Genomic DNA, 20,290 nt, shown 5'->3' with positions numbered 1-20,290 from the left:
TGCCACAAGAAATGCCACACAATTGCCACTTACTGTTTTACACAAAAGCTTTGAGGAAGAGCTAGCTAAGAGTCAGGTGAATAACAAAGATGCTCTGTGAGAAGGGGTTTTCAAGAAACTGCCATACAGGTCAAATAACCAGGTTTCCCTAGAATTGAGGCTTTGAAAATGGTCCAACCCCATTCTTACTTAGCTTTCTGACCCAAGAGCTCTCCATTTGCTGTGATTGCAGCCTGTTAATTTTCAAAGCTATTACAGAAGGAAAGAGAGACTATGGGAGTAGGATGTTAAAATTCTATGCAGCCTACTATTCTCACTAAAAATTGGATGACTTGTTTCAGCGAAGATTCTTTGCATTCTTTTAAGTCCTTAGCAACTTAAAAAAAAAAACACTGGTGTACATCGCAAAAATTTAAAATCCCTGTCTCTTGTTGTAGTATGGTAATTCTATATGCAAAACGTTTATTTGTACGTTTATTGGTTCTCTCTCTCTCTCTCTCTCTTTCTCTCTCTCTCTCCCCCCCCGTGTGTGTGTGTGTGTGTGTGTGTGTGTGTGTGTGTGTGTGTGTGTAGTAGTAGTAGTAGTATATACCACTGTGGAGATCAGAGAGTAATCTTTAGGAATCAGTTCTCTCTCCTTCTACAGTGTAGGTCTGGAAGATGGAACTCAAGTCCTCAGGTTTGGCAATAAGAACACTTACACACTGAACTATTTTGTCATACTGGCCTATAGTTCTGGATCTTGTGGTAGCAGTGGAGTGCGAGGGTAAGGGATAGAACTACCTTGAGCACCAGCACCAGCACTGGCACTAGCACTAATACCATGTGATTAGGATATAAATCCTGATGTCCAGTACTGTGCTATCTGATACCTTAGAAATGAAGACAAGAACATTGAGCCCAAAAATCTAGAATGCCGATGATACATAATTATGGAAGATAAATATATTTGTGAGACATTTATTATATGCTTTAGAACTTGTATTTTTATTGAAAAAATTTCATACACTATGTTTTGATCATGTTTTACCCCCATAATTCATTTTAAATTCTCCCCATCTCCCACCCAACTTCTCTTTTAAAAAAATCAAACAGCAAACAATGAAAAAAGAAACACACACATAATAAAATTCCACAAAAACAGAAATCAGAACTGACAAGCAAAAGACCAATAAGACAAAAAAAAAAAATGTCAAAACAAAGAAAACTTTGTTTCAGGCCTGGCCTGAAGTTTAATTAAAACCCAGTGAAATTTCATTAGAGAAAATGGATTTTTTCCTTTGTCAGTGGGTATCAGAAAGAGACAGTTTCTTGGTTAAGGGGTAAGAACCTGTGTGTGCTTCCTCCTCTCAATGCTGGGACCCCCATGGGTCTTGAACTTGTGCATGTCTGTGAGTTCATATGTGCATCAGTCCTGCTGTATCTGGAAAACATTATCACTATCTCTAGCTCTTACTATCTTTTTGCTTCCTCTTCTCCACAGAGTGCTGAACCTTGATGGCAATTGGTGACATGAATTTTAAAGTGGGAAGTCTTGTCATACAGTTCCAAAATTAAGTTTTAAAACTTTAAAGCGATATACAAATTGCAATGAGCACTAACCTAACTTTCATTGTGATAGAGCTATAGAACATCATAGGAAGATAATATCTTTTTATCCTGTTGAAAGCATAATGACCAATAAATGTAAAAAAATTCCATTTGTGTTTTAAAATATTTTAAAATTTATTTTAGACAATTTAATAAATGTGTAATAGATAGTGGTTTTATTATAACCACTTTTCCATTACCCCTTCTTATCTTCTTTCCATTTCTGACCAACTCCTTCTTCCTTCTCTTGCTTTCATGTCTTCTTTTTTATGTGGTACTTTGGGTTTAATTAGGATTGCTTGCATGGGCATGGTTGGAAGTTTATTTACTAGAGCATAGCTAACTTAATAGTGCCTACATTACTGAAGAAAATGACTTTTCCTTCTGCAACCATTAATTTCCAATAGCTTCTCATTTTGGAAAGCAGTTTGACAGGAAAATAATAGTAATAACCTCCTCTTAGGGACTGTGACTTCTCTAATTATGAGTTCTTTGTCAGACTTACAAAATTAGATGTGAATTCCCTCATGTGGTACAAGCTTCATGCACTCTTGAGATTGTTGAAGACCTGGTCTTGTATAGTAGCAATAGCTGAAATGAATTCATGACTGCAAATGCCATGTTGTGTCAAGAACAGCAATTCACAACCTCTTTCTACCCTCTGATTCTTATATTCTTCCTCTTTCATGATGCTTCCTGAGCCATAGAGTGGTTAATGTAGATGTTCTGTTTAGAGTTGAACATTCAACAATCACTTATTCTCAATGCTGACTGATTATGAGTTGGTTCCTTAACTGCTTCCCAGTGTAAAAAGCTTTTCTTACCAAAGCTGAAAGTAGCACTAATTCATTGACATAAAGTTATTGGCTGGAAGGTGCTTCTCAGGCTGTAGGGAGAGAAAAGTATGTTTTCTTAAGGTACAAGACAGTATTTCACTTTATTTCTCTTGATAATATTATAGCATAGCTAACTAAAACATCAATAATAGCTGCATGACTGCTGTGGGAGTTGTCAATCATTTTCTGAATAAATTTGATAATATATACATATATATATATATATATATACACACACAAGAATATTTTACAATTGAATTACCTATCTAGAGACCCTACATGCTACAGTGCTGACCTTCCAGACAAATATTTATGACTGACTACTCGAATGTCTCTCCTTTTCCATAAATTATCCAGTTGTTGCTTTCTCTGTTAGTTCCTATTTACTGAAAGAAGCAATGCTTTCTCTGATCTATGGGTATGGGGACATGTCATCAGGAGTCAATTTATTGGTGTGTTGCTTGAGCAGAATAATATTATTATGTTTTCTTCTAGGTCTGTAACCTATCTACTCTCAGGTTCTTGGCCACTTTTGCTGCATTTGGCATGGGTTCATTCCATCTCATAGAGTGGGCCTTAAATCAATGTAGGCAATGATATCTTTATTGTATAGATTGTGGTCACGAGTTGCTTAGCACAGCTGTCACTTACCCTATATGTCAGTCTTCATTGAGATTCACACATACTTGCAACTTTTTCTAGGCACTTTGTGTGACATTATTTCATTCTCCAAATAGTGACAGAAACATATTTTACCAATATATACCCTATCCTATTTATATATTTTAACTTAGAACCACTAATCCTTCAGCATCACTCCCAGCCTGTGGTTTAATCTGTTATGATTTTGCTGTTCATCTGAAGTATAGAGTCATTTATGTATAGCATTGTCTACTGTAGGAATTGAATGTGTATATTTATACTGTTGTATTCACAAAAGGTAAATGTATTTTTCTTGATAGGGAAATAACACTTTGGTTTTCTCAGCAAATGCTAAATTTTATAGTGAGCTCCAAGCCAGTAGAAACACAGCCCTTTCTAAACAAAGCTTCTTGACCTTTAAAGTACTCTGGTGGTTGTATAAGACACCACTGTTCCAAATTCTTCTCTGAAATAACTGATATCACTGATGTTGATGACTTACACAACCATTATGAATGGATTTAGGCTATTAATTCAGAAAATTGTATTCTGGTGCCATATTTTATTTTGTTCCCTACCATATTGTGAAGTTTAGAGTAGAAACCAAAAGCAGAGTAGGCAATCGCCTGTGCTTATTGGATGGATGAATCAGTACCTAAGTTGTAGAACCAAGAGCATACTCACTGATTTACTAAATAATACCAAATTTGAAAAAAGGACTGGCATCTTAAAATAGTGATTTACAATAGTACCACAAATTTGAGAAAGGGCCAGAAATAAAACATAATGATCACCAATAGAGCAAAATAAGTAATCATTTTCCATAATGACTGCTCATACTATAAATGTGGCTGATGCATGTTTACATTGACTTATGTCTTGGCATCATAGTTTTGAAGGATCAGTGATGAAAAACTGAATATTTGTTGAGAAAGAAAAGAAAAGAACTAAGCCATCAAGGTGGTTTATCTGATAAGTGTGACTTCTGTGCATGCTTGATGACCCAAGTTCAATACCCAGGCCTTTAATGAAAGGCAGCGACCACTCTCAAAGGTAGTTGTTTTGATTCTCCTGCCCAAACACATGCCATGACACACATATGCTCAGGTGACTGCACACACACACACACACACACACCAATAAGGAATAAAATTTTATAAATAGGAAAGAAAGCCATTTAAAAACCAGGTACACATGAATAATGATTAAAATAATTCTAGATGCTTAATCCAGGGAAAAGAAGAGAAAAAGTGTGTAAGAACAACCTGGACATGTGTCCAGTCTACTGCTATGTTGAGGAAGGATTGCATTATTGTGCAGGTTTCTGCCACATTGCTTCTCCTAGTCCATAACAGATACCAGAGTGTTTTTCTTATTGTGACTGAGACAATAAGTTTCAATTGAACTTCATAAACTTTATGAAACATTAATTGAACTGAAAGAGTGAAGATACTATTTAGGTTAACAAACTTGCAGACTGTATATAAAAATTAGGAAAACCATTTTACTTTTAAGATGAAACCTTATTTTGACTCTTTTACTATCAAGATAAATTGGCTTTATTTTTTGATGCATGTTTCACTCTGTAGACCAACCAGTCTGACCTCAAACCCACAGAGATTGCCTTGCTGCTGTCAACTGAGTACTGGGACTTAGTGCATGTACCGCTACCTCCAGAAAGATAAACTGACCTTTGTATCGGCTTTGATAATAATGCTTTAAGAAAAGTTGAGTAAGCTATGCATATTTCACATTCATTGGCACAAATTATAAAACTTTAATTTTCACACAAATGTCATATCACATATAGACTCATCTGAGCAAGGTTTTACAACACTTAGAACAATTATAAGACAACTATATTATATTCTTGTATATATATATTATCTTATGATAATACTATAAGTCTATAATATTATCAAGAGAAATAAAGTGAAATACTATCTTGTACCTTAAGAAAACATTGTATATTTTAAAATTGAATTTGTTAGTATTTCAGTAAACAATGACTCCTTTTTTAGTATTGATGTTTTAGTTAGCATAAGAATGATTGTTGTTGTGGCATGCAAATCTATACATGATATTTGTAGTCTTGTCTCCTTGTATGGTTTCCCCTTTCAGCTAGCCCCATTCCTCCACACAGTTATTTTACCTTTCACGTTGTGTGTGTGTGTGTGCCTGTGTGCACATACACAAGTGTGAATGTATGCTTAAATCCAGATTCACATGTGAAAGAAAACATGCCAGTTTTATCTTTTATTTTCCCCATTACACTGTCTAGTTTTCCCCTTTCCTATTTGTCTATAGACTCCTAATCTATTAAGAAAATGTAAATTATTCAACCATGATGTTCCATCTCATACTAGTGAGAGGGTTACCATCAAGGAAATAAGTGATAGACAGTAGACATAAGGATGGGGCTAGGGACATGGATCTTTGTATAATAAGGATAAGAATGTAAATTAAGTGGCCTCTGTGGTAATCAGTATGGAGTTTCATCAAAATCTACAAATTGTACTACTATATGACCCAGTGATAGCACTCCTGTGAATGCATATAAAAGGACCAGTCAGTATGCTTCAGAGATGCTTGTTCCTCCATGTCTATTTGTATTAGTCCAATATAGAACCAGCAGCCCACTCATAGACAAGTGGATAAAGAAAATGTGCCATGTATACACACTTTTTTCAGCCATAAGGAAGAATAAAATGATGTTATTTGCAAGAGAAAATGTGTATGGTATAAAAGTAGCAGAGGGACTGTCTTCATGAACAGAGCTACTGAACACTGTGTGTTTTTACTATTTTTACTTTTAAACATCATACTTGCCAACAAGTAATCTATTTCTTGGAAGCTTCTTACCATCCTCCAAGGGAAAAGCTTGTACTCTCTTAGGAGAAAGTTCAACAAAATCAAATCTATCTGCAATCTCCAGGATCAAAACTAGTACCAACATGTGTGGGTGTTAAGAGGTTCCAGATTTCATAGTTTCATAAGAAGAGCTTTCTGGCAAAATAATTCTCTAAGTGATAGAACTTATGAAGCCATTATTCAGAAGCTGAACACCAGGAATTATAGAAGGAATTCTGAAAATAGCTAAGAGGACACATGAAGTCCATCGTTCCTAAATGCCTATGCATGGGCCATATTAGAATTGTCTAGAGAACTTACTAAAAGTTATGTGTCTCTGAGCCCCGAGTAGTACTGAGATTTCAAGGTCAGAACAAGGAATTTATAGTTATGATAAGTCTTCGATGTAATTTGATGTACAATTACAATTTAGGAGTCACTAGATTATATAACCTTTAATATGTATGTCCAAAACTGCAATTTATGAAGTGAGTTCCAAAGAGATGAGGTAAAAATGAACTTTCTACTTTACTAGGACTTCAAGTGATAGAGGATCTGTAATGAAGAGCAAGATAATAGATATTTATTTTTCAGGTTCCAGAAACCTTAGAGGAAACTGAAATGTATTAACCAATCACACTATGCCCATGCTTTATTTATTCCCTTAGAGAAAATAAGTGTATTTTTGCATGACATGGATTCTCATTTCTATCTTTTAGACAAAACCAGGATTAAGTACTAGATAAACCAAAATATGAAGTAGTCATATAAGCACAGAAGGGAACAAATAAGAATGTAATATTTTCATTTTTTTCTTTTTAAATGTACAAAAAAAGAAGACTTATATAGTAAGTTAGTGTGTGGATTCACCATGCAGCTTCAGCTCATGTGTAGTCTGGCCTTATCTAAGCCTCCCAGTTCACTACCATCCACCATATTCTTTTTAAATAAGTATCAGATGTCAGTCATATCAATAATGTATATGCACTTCAACAAAGCCTTTAAAAGATGAACTTTCTTTCTAAAGTACTACCATAATATCTATGACAACTGAAAGAAAATTGACAGTTACTAATAGCATAAAATACATAGTCTAGTGCTCAAATTTCCCTGGTTGTATATTATAGCTTTGAAGTTATATTCAAATAAGGATGTTGATACTCTGGGAAAGGGAATAACTTGACAATATATTGATATATCACTTAGAACTTTATTTTTGTTGTTTAAATGGTATGCAGAGTCCAAAGCAGATGGTGTTTAGTTTAAAGAGGTCTCTGGGATTTTATTTATGTTTCTTTTGCTCTTTAAGTTTGTTGAAGATTCCTTTTCCACATCTTTTATTCTCTTCATAGCGTGTTTAGGTCTAACTTTATGGGTCTATAAATCACATACCATATTGTTGACATTTTATATAATCTAAATTAAGGGACTTTTAGAACGCTTTCTGAATTGTGCACCACAACGATAAATTTAACCACTCTCAAAAGAAGTTTCATACACATTAGCATTAAACTTCAATATTTCAATCTACCCTTTAGTGCTATATAATCAGTAATCTATTTCAGTTCCTGTACATTTCCTTATTGTACACACTTCATAGGAATTATGTAAGATGAAATTTTTGTAGCTGGCTTTTTCCACTTAGAATGTTTTGCAAGTTCATACATTTATAGCACATATCAGCACTTTATTCTTTTGTGACTTAATAATATTCCATTGTAGAGATATATTGCATTTTGTAAGACATTAACTACCCTGGAACAGTAGTTACAGACACTTGTGAGCCATCATGTGGGTGCTGGGAACAGAACCCAGGTCCTCTGGAAGAGAAACAAATGTTCTAACTACTAAACCATCTCTCTAAGTCCTTGACATGAGTTTTCATTATAGCTGATCTAGTTGGTGTGGTGTGATATTTTATGGTGAATTCAATTTGTATTCCCTTGATGATCATGATGCCAAAAATTTTCTATACATTCACTATGTTTATACATCTTTTAGAAAAAGAATATTCAAATTACCTGCTCATTTTTATTTACTTTTGAAAATTTCAGATTGTCTGTCTGTTTTGAGATAGATATCCCTATATAACCCTAGCTGGTCTGGAAGCCATTATGCCAGGCTGACTTATAGCTCATAGGTCTATCTGCTCCTGCCTCCCAAATGCTAGGATTAAAGACATGGGCTATCCTGCTCAGCAGATTCCGTTTTTAAAAAATCATCATCATCATCATCATCATCATCATCATCATCATCATCATCATCATCCTTGTGGTGTGTGTGTGTGTGTGTGTTATGCAGGCATCTGTTCATGTGTTCACGACACGTGTTAAGGATAGAGGTTGACTTCAAGTGTATTTTTTGGTTGCTTTACACGTTACTTTTTGAGACAGGGTCTCTTGCTAAACCTGGAGTTAATAGACTGGCTGGGCTTACTGGTCAATGAATTCCAGTAAAGTGCCTGTTTCTGACCTCCATTGCTGGGGTTACTCACACACACTGCCATAGTCTGTGCTCTGTATTGTACACAGGTGCTGAGAATCTGACTTCAGGCCCCCGTGCTTCCATGCCATGCACTCTATCTATGATGAGCTATCTCCCCAACCTCTTGATAGTGTCTTAGGTTTTTAAAAGCATAGGTAAATTTAATGTCCAAGATATTTCTGTGACGTTACTAGCATTAACATTCCTTGATTACTTACTAACGTCCTGTATACTTTTTTGTATTCAGATAAATTCCCATGATTAGCACAGTATTACTATTTTCCATACATAAAATTAGAGAGTTGGAGCAATGTTACATGATAAAAGTAATCAGCAAACACACTGTTTGAATTTTGTGTTGGCGATGTTGTACAAACCAGTCAGTATTGTGGAGGTGTCTATCACAGAGAACTTTGGTACTGTCTTCCGAAGCATAAAAGTTTATTTCTGTCATTTTGAAGGAGTCAAACTGTCTCTTGTCATTGGTATCACATCTAAGAATTCAGTGCCTAGCTTAAGGTCATGAAATTTTACTTATTTCTTATAAGAGCATGTGAGTATTAAACGCTTTCTTATTTCTAGGCTTGGATAGCTAGTCCTGTAGTCAAGATCTAATGACTGCAAAAGACATTACACAGTTAGAGAATGTTGGAAACACTAAGGGTAAGCAAGACCTTGTTGATCCAGAGATTCCTAAATGTAAATTCTATACTAAGAATATTGAAAATTAGAACTAGTAAAAATTACTTTAGGGGATGGTATATACCTTCTTTCACCTCAAGAGTATTATAGTGTGTTTGTGAGAGTGATAAAGTGAGTTTAAACCATGCAAGGGATTCCACTAGATCCATTTATTTTAAAATATCAGCAATTGTTGGTGATATATCATTTATTCATTCATATTTGATAAATACTTTGTTAGTACATAATATGCATCTAGATTTGGAGGGGAGCTACAGTTGTGAACTTAAAGACAGCATCTGAAACCATAGTGCTATATAGTTCAGTAGGGGTAGACAGCTGGAACCAAGTAAGTATGCATTAAATATATATAATTACACATACATGATTTTGATGAGAAACAAAAACACAGCAAGCTACAAAAAGGGTACAAGAGATAAACTGAAGCTGCCTTCATTATGGGATTATAGAGAAAGACTATCCTGCAAAGTGGCATTTAAGTGGAGCCTCGCTGAGATTGGTTGTTTTGCCTTGTGAAAAGATAAAGGGAGAGTGGTCTAGATAGAGGGATGGTGTGTGTGTGGGGGAACATACGGTGGGAGGGGGCAGTGCCATATACGCATGGCTGTTCAGAAAGCAGCGAGGCTTAAGATATGAGTATAACTGAGAAATAGATAAAGTGCAGGCTAAATTACTTCAAGAGAGTTGCTTTTCTTTGGTTATGAAGGTGGAGAGGAGTGTGTGTGTGTGTGTGTGTGTGTGTGTGTGTGTGTGTGTGTAAGGGAAGTGTGTGTAATCACAAACTAGCTGAAGATACCAGAGGGCCACCGAAGGTCAGGAGGAGCTAGTTTGGTGGCTGGCCATAATTGGAATTTTGAATTTTACTTTAGTAGCAGTTCCTGGAACCTCGAGTGTGGCTGTCTGAGATTCTCTAGAACAGTAACTGGTAATGAGGCACACAGGGCTATGTGCTTTCCGTGTCTGAGTTACAGATGTCCATCTTTCCTTTTGGAGTATCATGAGAAATCCTTGAGCAATGGTCACCAACAGGGCCTGCTGATGTGTTGTGATAGTGTGCTTTCCTGTAGAAAAATGTGTATATATTAACCTCTTGGCATAAAACCAGGACAAGAAGATACAAAAAAGAATGAAAAAGAAAGGAAGGGAGGGAGGGAGGGAGGGAGAGAAGAAGGGAGGGAGGGAGGCAGGAAAGAAAAGGAATGGAAAGGAAAGGAAAGGAAAAGAAAGGAAAAGAAAAGGAAAAGATTCTTTGGAAAATGAGGCAAATAGCAAAGAGTCATTGGGAGAAATGAGGCTGCAGCTAGCTAGCTCTGCCTGAGATTTTAGGCCCTAGGCAGAAGAGAAGCTAAGCTGCCAGAGCAGTTATTTGATGGTCTATTGTCACTGTGACTTCTAATCAACTGGGAGGGGAAGAAAGATAGGGAGATTTGGGTTGAACAAAGAGCACTAAGGAAGAGCAAGCCAGGGCACACTCTTTAGAAGAGGCAGCGGGAGGCGGCTGCAGTGGGTCCCCTGGCGGAGAAGGGGGCACTAGGAGGCGGCGCGGGCCCCGCCCCCTCCCCTGGCGGGCGCGGGCGCGGGCGCGAGACGCTGCGCGGCGGCAGCAGCGGGAGCGAGCGGCAGCTGTCAGGCCACTGAGGTCCAAGCTGCACTTGCTGCCCCATTGAGGACGAGGTGACAGCGCGAGCTGTGACCGGGTCGCAGAGGAGCCAGGCTAGAGGCACTCAGAGCTGACCTGCCTGGCATCTGTAGCCCTGTCCTGTCTGCTTCCCATTGTGTTGGGTAAGGTGTCTGCGAGTGGGCTTGAAGAGGGGGCTAGGGCTGGCGGACCCGGGAGGCCAGGAGGTGGGGGGGGGGGCTGTGGGATGAGGGAGAAAGGGCAGTTTATGTCATCGCTGGGGCAACTGGAACCTCAGTAAAGGGGCCTAGAAGCTGCTGAGGTTATAGTCCGAGGTAGATGGTGGTGGAGGGGGGCGTTGCTGAGTAATCCAGAGTGGCTGCCAGACCGGGCAGAGAGGCGCAGGGCTCCGTGGGGAGCGGGTGTGGTTCACTGCGCGTGCGCCACAGCCTGGCTCTAGGCGCTGAGGATGAGGTGAGAGGACCAAGGTCTGAGGTAGTTGGGACTATGCGTGATATTTTACTTTTAAGTTCCCAGAATTAAAACAGTGTTCCTGGCGTAGAGATGCCAGCATTCCTGGTCTCCTAAGGACGTTTTATTAGTGTCCTGAAAACCTTTACTTCCAGGCAGCCTATTAAGGAAGACGTGGTCTGGGGACAGTGCCAAGTTCCTATCAAGTGTGTCTTTGGGCTTACTGGCTCAAAACTGTTACTAAGAGTGAAATATTAGACATGAGTTTCCACATATATGATGTAAATGCAAACATGAAGTTAGAAATAGCATTTCGGTGGCATGACAACTATGGCATCTAGACTTTATAGCTGTAGCTGATACTGAGCTCTGCGAAGTAAATTGAGTGCGTCACAAGGCTTCTCTGCTGCCGTAACAACCCCCTTCCCAGCATCAGGTTGTATGGGAAGCAACCTAAGCCACTTAAAATGAGAGGGTCTTGAAGATCAATTATTTCTTGTGTTGATTTTTACATACATCAAAGAAAGCCACACCCATTTTTTCAGTGCAGTATTTCAGGATTAGACAGTAAACTGAATAGCCCCAATCAGCATGTCGCCACAAGATGGGCTTTGCTCACAGCTCCAGCCATGTCCCCTCCCTTGTGCAGACTTCCATCAAGGCCACTCTCATCCATTGTCTAGCCCCTCTCTCTTCCCCCACCAAGCCCTGCAGTACACACCCCTGTAAAGGCTTGTTCCCAAACAACCTGTGTTACTGATTGCTGGCAGCATTCCACACCATGGAAACTGAACTGATGGTGCCAATTTGCTTGTGCGTCTTTTTTCTCTCTCCATAACCATAATAACATGCATTATTTTAAAAGGCTCAACCTTTATTTTATTGCCTCTGCTCCTAATTTCAAGCACTCCCAACTAAATACAGTAATTTTAATAAGCCTGTATGGGTGCAAACATAGCTGATTTAAAAGGTTTCAAGTACACTGGAGATAAAGAACTAGAGATATTGGTTATACGAATTTCTGATACATCTTGTTGTTGAAGACAATATTTGAATCAAAGCCAGATATTTCTCTGAATGGGACCAAAATTAGAATAAATATTGTGGTCCAAGGGCTGGAAGCGTTGCTTAGTGGTAGAGTGTTTGATGCACAGTGCCCTGGGTTTGATTCCCAGTTTCGGGGTTTTAGAAAAGAAGGAAAAGAAAAAAAAATATCATTCAGATCTAGTTTGATTTGGTAGCCATACTGAATTTTACCTTCATGTTAGATATTTTAAAAAAAATCCTTCTCTCTGCTTAATGTTTTTTTTTTTCTTTTTATGTTGGATCAAATTTGGCATCTCCTGGGGGAGGGAAATTGAATTGGTTAATTTTTATACTGTGCAGGTTCATTCGGTTTGAATATGTACTGACGTACATCATCTTCATCTTCAAAAATAACAGGGATGACAGCATCCACTGAAAACAAAATGGATGTCATTGCTCTTTTCTTGATTTTGGTAGGAATGGAGATACTGTCGGAAATCTGTATTTATTTTAAAATGTGAGTGTAGCAAAAAGGGAACTGAAAATCTTCCATTGATTTTCAACAGGTGGAATTTCTGTTAAGTACTGTCTGGAAAAGGATCCAGATGAATTCATAATTTGTGTTTTTGGTTACATTATATATGATAACATTTGGATATCTTACAGGATCATGGATCGTTTGTTGGTATAAATTCTGAGACATTAATTTTGGGTATCTACTTAATCTATTAAATCATAAATATTTATTGCTTATTTTTATGATGTATTCTGGTACCACCTGCTGAAAAGGCTTCAAAAACATACACAAGCAGACAACTCACTATTTAAAAATTTTAAATTAGTCGTACATGAAAAACAGACTTTTTAACAAGAGGTCTCTTAACAACATCAAACAGTGAGATAATATCAACTACAAATAAAGAGGTTTTATCCAGACATAAAATGTAGACATATTTATGGGGTACAATAGGATCATTTAATACAAATATGCAGTGTTTAATGATCAAGGGGTAATAATTGCTTACCTTTCCTTACATATTACTCATTTATATATATTTGGGACTTTCATAATCTGGGGTTTATTCCTATAAAGAACTCAATGGAAAAATTCTATTTTCCTTTTTAAAATGTCTAAATCATAAATACCTACAACCTCCATCACTCAGGAGGGTCGAGGCAGAAAAATCAGGAGTTTAAGGCCATCTCAAGCTACGTACTGAGCTCTAAAACATCTTGGGCGGCACAGAGAGACTTTGTCTCAAAAAACAAAATAAAACAAACCCAATCAAACAACAATCTTGTGTTCAAGACAGATACCATCAAATAATAATAAATAAAATAGCTACGAAAGCATACTGTAAGTTCATAAGCAGTAATAATTTCTTCTCTAATTGAAGACAGCCTTGAGGCACATTGCTGAGTGGCCTGATAGTTTTTGAGATGGGAAAAAGTCATCTCTGATTTACCTTAAATTCTTCTGCCTTCATTTGCCCAAACTTCCCTTCTTGCAGTGTCACCTACTTTCTTTGATTTACTTTTACTTTGAATAGAGAATTCATCAGAAAGACAACACAAACAATTTTTTAAAAAAAATCACCCAAAGTACAAACTGATTAGGGTAAGTTGAAGTTTCGATAATAAAGTTATTTTGATCACATTAAATACCTGCAACATTTTGAACTCTTGAAAGTATTTGGGAGAAGAATTCTCCATAGGTTACTTGAGATTGCTGTGGGACTTCTCCCTGAATGGAGTATGGTTTCTCCGTAAAGACTTTATTTTATTGTATTATAGATTATTAAAAATCTGCTTCTCATTATGTTTTTTAGAATCCTAATAAAATATAAAGCAACAAAAAGGACAAAGGAGAAGGTTGAAATTGTGAAAAGAAACCTAACTAGGTAGGTATATAATGAGATTATGCTATGAATTTTGATATTTTACATTTTCACCTATTAAAAGTGAATATGTATAAATAGAATACATTTCAAAATAATTTTAAGGACTTTTACGGTTTTCAATTACTGTTTAAATGTGTGTGCTGTTCGAATTTCTTTTGCAAGCACTTGTTTGATCAGAATTTAGGTTTCCTTCTTTTGAGGCCCTTGCATAAATATTACCAGATTAATACCATCATTGATGAGTTTCTACTACAGACCTAACGTGGCAGTACTTAATAGAATACTTTATTTTAACATGTATTTTAGGTAACCATGTATAAATATGTTGTGTAGGTGACAAGAGAAGTACTGTGTGATTACTAGTGTTTAGATTTTTATCATGAATTTTCATATTATTAGTTTTGTGGTAATTAAACTTAAATTCAAATGCCCCTTATATCCTCTTTTGAATAACGCCAGTTACATTGATATTAGCCAACTGTTAGAAGCTTAAGTGTAATTGTGCATGAAGAAAAAGTTAAGGAAAGTCTATTTATTAGAGTGTCCATCACAATACAAGTATAATGGGAATAAATGCTTAGAGAACTTTGAACTTTGTCTCTTTTCCATATTCTTGGGTCTGCTCTAAATGGGACCCAGATTGCAACTGACAAAATCAAGAATACAGCTCATATAACTTTCGATAACACCCAGGTTCCTCAGAAGCAAACATTAAATCTCAAATAAGTTTAATGTTTGCATCTTGTTTGGAACTGTCCAAACTGAAAGCCAGTATGGTCATACATCAAAGTGGCATACCTGTTCTAGGCTCTCTCAACTAGAATAGTGTCAGAACTGAGCAAATTGTGAAGCCATTAGCTAGCTGGTTTGCTCACAGCATTCAGCATTTTCTTGTCCAGGTAAGACACCTCCTCAGAAAAAAAAAGAACACTTTTTCCCCTTTTACTAAAAGAGTTTTCTTTCTTTCTGTGTTTTAAGTCAAGTAATGATGGTGTAAGAACATTGTCAGGGGCCTCATAATTCAGGGAAATTTGCTATGAAGTTGAATTGCTTTGGGTTTAACTATTTCCCTTCCTACCTGTTCATGTATTTTCAGGTTCTTTTGTTTGCAGACTTCTCCCTGTTTGCTGCTGCAACAATGAGTGGGAAATCCCTTCTCTTAAAGGTCATCCTCTTGGGTGATGGCGGAGTTGGGAAAAGCTCACTTATGAACCGTTATGTAACCAACAAATTCGACTCCCAGGCTTTTCACACGATAGGGGTAGAGTTCTTAAATCGAGATCTGGAGGTAGATGGACGCTTTGTGACCCTTCAGATCTGGGACACTGCGGGCCAGGAACGTTTCAAGAGCCTTAGAACACCATTCTACAGGGGAGCCGACTGCTGCCTGCTGACCTTCAGTGTGGATGACCGGCAGAGCTTTGAGAACCTTGGTAACTGGCAAAAAGAATTCATCTACTATGCAGATGTAAAGGACCCAGATCATTTCCCCTTTGTGGTTTTGGGTAACAAGGTAGACAAAGAGGATAGGCAAGTGACGACTGAGGAGGCACAAGCCTGGTGCCTGGAGAATGGAAACTACCCTTATCTAGAAACAAGTGCCAAAGATGATACTAATGTGACAGTGGCCTTTGAAGAAGCTGTTAGGCAGGTGTTGGCTGTAGAGGAACAGTTGGAACATTGTATGTTAGGTCACACCATTGATTTGAACAGTGGCTCCAAAGCAAGTTCTTCTTGTTGTTAGATGTAGGGACTACATCTTGACAAGTGTGCACTAAGTTGGTCAGTTTGTAATGTAAAAACGACTGTGCTCTCTGATAGTATGCACACACAAACACACACATACACACATACACACACATGCACACACATGCACACACATGCACACACATGCACACACATGTATATGGAAGCACGTGCACAATTGCACGCACACAGGCGCGCGCACACACATACATAAAAGTTAGTGCACACACATGATTATATACACACACATATACACAAACACACATTAAGATAAAAGACAATGTTCTGTTTTTAAAACAGAACCTTTCAAATTGAAGTTGTAGAGTGGTTTTTAAAAAAGCTTTATTGAGCCAAGTGTATTTTATGTAATTTCTGCTATTTTCCCTTCTTGTGTGCCTCAGGACATTTCAGAAAGTTTTAGTCCTGAGAGATTTAAGTATTTTTAAATCACAGTTTAAACCTAGAACCCAGCCGCATGAAGGAGTGAAAGCATTAAGTGTTCCATTAACCAGCTATCAACGGTCACCAACAGACTCTTACCACACAGTTTATGTCCTTTCTACCAAAGGGAAAATTAAGATTCGAGCTGTGTTGTGGAAAAAATAATGGAGGCAAGGATTTTTAAACATGTACTAGGAACAGGCGGTGATGATTAGGAGTGTAGATGTATAAAAACACACACTGACATGTTCAAATCCTTACGTATGGTTTGCTCTTATAGGAACTTAAGAAAAATCATTTCTATAAGAATTACTCTAATAATGCTGGAGGTTGGTTCTAATCCATGTGTTTGAGTCACAGGACACTAGTGAATGGATTACGCTTAAATATGCCAACCACCTTTGCAAATACATGGTTGGCCTGCTTTTCCTTCATTAAGTCTACTGCTGCTGCATAGAGATGTTGCTTCCTTGACAACTTATCAATTTAGTGATGCTGCTTAGTATGTGGCTTCGGGTGCAGTGCTCTCTGCCTACATTTTACACAGTCCTATGGTTCACCATGCTGGCTCACGCAGAAGGCCTCAGAAGGGATTGGAGAGTAATGGGCTTTTCTCCCAGGTTCCTTAACTCAGTTGTTTGTGAGATCTCAGAAGGATCTGATTCTTAGGATGTCCCACCAAATGTTCAGCTGGCCAAACTAGGACATTAAAACTGGCAAAAGAGCAGATTATTTTTTTAAACTTTGTGTTAGGATGAATTTCTTATAATTAAATTTGTTCAAATGTGGAATAGACTGCCTTAATCGTGAGCTCCCTCCCAATAAAAGTAGTCACCGGATGGCCATTTGTTAAAATACTGTAAAAAGAATTACTGAACTGGCTACATGTTTGGTATAAGATTCTTTCAGTCTTACATTTTGAATAAACAAACTACATCAGTGCCATGTCCTGGTTGGACTTACATGAACGTAAAAGTTAAGACTATGGAGAGGGCCTTCAAAAATCCTCAAGCCATTCTGGGATTAGCCTTTAACAGCAACTACTATTTAAAAATATCCCAAAGGTACCATGTTCATAACAAAAATGGTTTGACAATTTTTGAATACCATGACTGCCAATTATATATACTGCATTCTGAGTGTGCCATTTGTTTCTTTTTAATTGGTTGATCTGCATGGATTTTAATCTGTGCTTTAATACACATATGACAAAAACTATGAACCAATTAGAGAGGGACAGTTAGATAAGGCTCCCAAAGAGATTAAGGCCTGGGGTTGGGTGGGAGCATTCACAGGAATACAGCCTAGAATTTTCCATTGTAGCCACACATGGAATCAGCCTTACATGTGGGACCTTACATGCTTTAAGAACTCTGGTACTTTTGGCCACATAGATAAGAGTAGGACAGTATTCATTTCAACTCAGACTTACTCAATATTTCTAATTATTGTATAGTACTGACCCTATTGTCCAATTTATTTAGATGCCAGAAGTCAAAGCCAGAACTGGGACCCCACAACTCTTAAATATTGGTTCCTATCCTGCCTATGCCTATAGCCAGCCACACTGGTTTCAATGTTCTACAGTCATTTTGCTACAATCATGTTAGGGTGAAAATATGTATGTCAGAACTAATAAATGGTAATTATTTTTTAAGTGCATGAGACCTGGGGCCTTCTCTTTCTACTTGCACTCTGCTTATAATAGTTTCTATCTGTAGATCTCAGGCCTTCATTAAGATCTCCATCAGCTCACAAAAAGTATTTGTCTTTGTAGAGTGGCATGTGGTCATTTGAGTAAAAATAAAAAGTACGTGAGGATTTAGTTCATAGACATCCTGTCCATCGAGACAAGTGTTAATTTTATTGGCAGGCATACTGAAGCCCTTTCTTCTTAGCCATACTTTTTTTCTACCAAATTACTTCACAATATCAAGCACTTAACAAAATGTGACAAAATAGTGTCGTTTTAGTGAGTAACACTCAGTAGGTGTTGACATAGTTTGGGTAAGATTAAAAACACCAAAAGCTGATATCCATGGTACCAAGAACTGTGCATATGCATTCAGAAATAGACTTTATATCTAGAATTGCAGTAAAATATTTTAATAGGTGTTTTTAAATGAACACAAGATGTTTGGGATCATGTATCTTTAATTAGAAGTATACTGTTTTTCAATAGTCCATTAAAATATCATATAAAATATTTAGTTTATTGGCTTTCAAGGGGCTTCAGATTCCATATGTCTTCAGTGGATTGATGAATTTCAGGTGTCTTTGTGCCTGCCTCTGCCATCTCTACTCTATCCTGAGGTATTCCACCATCCTCTTGTTGCAGGTGCTGCTAAAAAATCTCAAAAAATGTGGATAAGATATTTTGTTCAAGTTGTTTAAAAAATCATCCGTGTCAAAGTGAATAAAAAGTGCATTTCGAATAACCAGCATACAATGTTTGTGAAGTTTTATTTCTCTCCTTTTCTTTCTTTTTTTTTTTTTGAGCAGTTTGTTAGAATAGCAGATAGACCTGTCAGTCAAGTCCCTCAGATGGTACTTGATGTGGTCTCTGGATCATTTTTATGTGATACTCCAAGTGGCTGACCCTATGTATCATGCAGCAGTGATTGAGAAACAAACTCAAAATATATACAAGTATACCTTCCTTTTGTTTTATTTTAGACCTCTCTGTAAGGCATAGAGAGTGCTGGGATCAGATTTTGGATCCTAATCTTTCACTTTATTCTTAACCACACTTTAAAAATGTTAAAATATTATAAATAGAAACAGATTATACACATTCTCTTTATTTTCTTGACTGATAAATGACCTCGACATTAAAAAATATGAAAATATAGATAAAACAGGTCAGAACAGAAATTATAGTTTTTATACAAAAATATTCTATTCTCTTGACCCCCACATTTTGGCCATCAATGTTACACCAAGCATCAAATGGCTCAAACATATATAATAGTGACATTTTAATTATATTTATTTATTTATTTATTTATTTATTTATTTATTTATGTGTGTGTGCATGCCATGGTAGGTGTGAAGATATCAGAGGACAATTTTCAAACTCAGATCACCAGGCTTGATACCAGCAGAGCCATCTTGCTGGTCCAGCAACATTTAAATTATGGATGCAAGTCTCCCCATCATACATGATTCATCACAATGATTCCATCTGCTACAGATTTAGCAGTCTCATCCATTCCACATGCTTTGGGTTATTAGACCTTGGGAAGACAAAAATATTATTTTTTTCTTGCTCCAGAATTATTACATCATACTTAAAATATGATATTCCAAGTTCTATAATGATATGGCTTTGAGACTATAGAATATCACGAATTTTGAATCACTTTAAGAATTTTTCCATGGCAGAGTGCTTGTAACATGCTTGAGGCCTTAGGTTTGGTTCCCATCACTGAACAAAAGGAGGGGAGAACAATAAATTTTATCACCCAGATTGATATTTTCAAAGCAGAAAACCATCTTTCTGTCTGCTATTTTTTCTGCCCCAATCATTACTTACAGGGAAATCTCCTCTTGATGTCTTAAGACATAATATGAAGTCTCATTTTGGGAAAGTAGCTGAGTTTTTTTTCCCAGAAAACGGAGGGTATGCAAAACATGGTTTCTATTCTAGTCTAAAATTGAATATTAAAAACACTTTGGAAAATCATAGGAAATCACGATGGGAATTGAGACTGCCGTCTCTGTTTCATTTTAATTATGTAAAGCAATCCTGCAACAATATTTTTTCAGTGTTCAGTGATCGTCATCTCACATCTTTCTTTCCCTGTTAGGGAGAGACAGAATTTGTTACAGAAAGTTATTTTTCTTATACTTGATTTCAGGAAAGATAAACTGTGATATGCCATCATAGTCCAGACTGCTACAAGAAAATGCCATAAGGTGGGTGGTTTACAAACAACAGAATTTTGTTTCTCACAGTTATGAAGGCTGGAGAGTCTAACTAT

General features: G+C 37.0%; 1 protein-coding gene across 1 annotated transcript; it reads left to right on the top strand.

Annotated features, from left to right (window-relative positions):
• The first annotated feature begins 10,667 nt into the window (after positions 1-10,667).
• Positions 10,668-18,752, top strand: Rab9b (RAB9B, member RAS oncogene family). The gene is made up of 3 exons (XM_034484735.3): positions 10,668-10,886; positions 14,049-14,120; positions 15,217-18,752. Exon 3 carries the CDS (start codon positions 15,259-15,261, stop codon positions 15,862-15,864), a length of 606 nt encoding a protein of 201 aa, XP_034340626.1. The 5' UTR covers positions 10,668-10,886; positions 14,049-14,120; positions 15,217-15,258; the 3' UTR covers positions 15,865-18,752.
• The last annotated feature ends 1,538 nt before the right edge of the window (positions 18,753-20,290 follow it).

Source organism: Arvicanthis niloticus, chromosome X, assembly GCF_011762505.2.
Source record: "Arvicanthis niloticus isolate mArvNil1 chromosome X, mArvNil1.pat.X, whole genome shotgun sequence".
Taxonomy (NCBI): domain Eukaryota; kingdom Metazoa; phylum Chordata; class Mammalia; order Rodentia; family Muridae; genus Arvicanthis; species Arvicanthis niloticus.
This window is presented reverse-complemented; position numbering and strand designations above follow the sequence as displayed.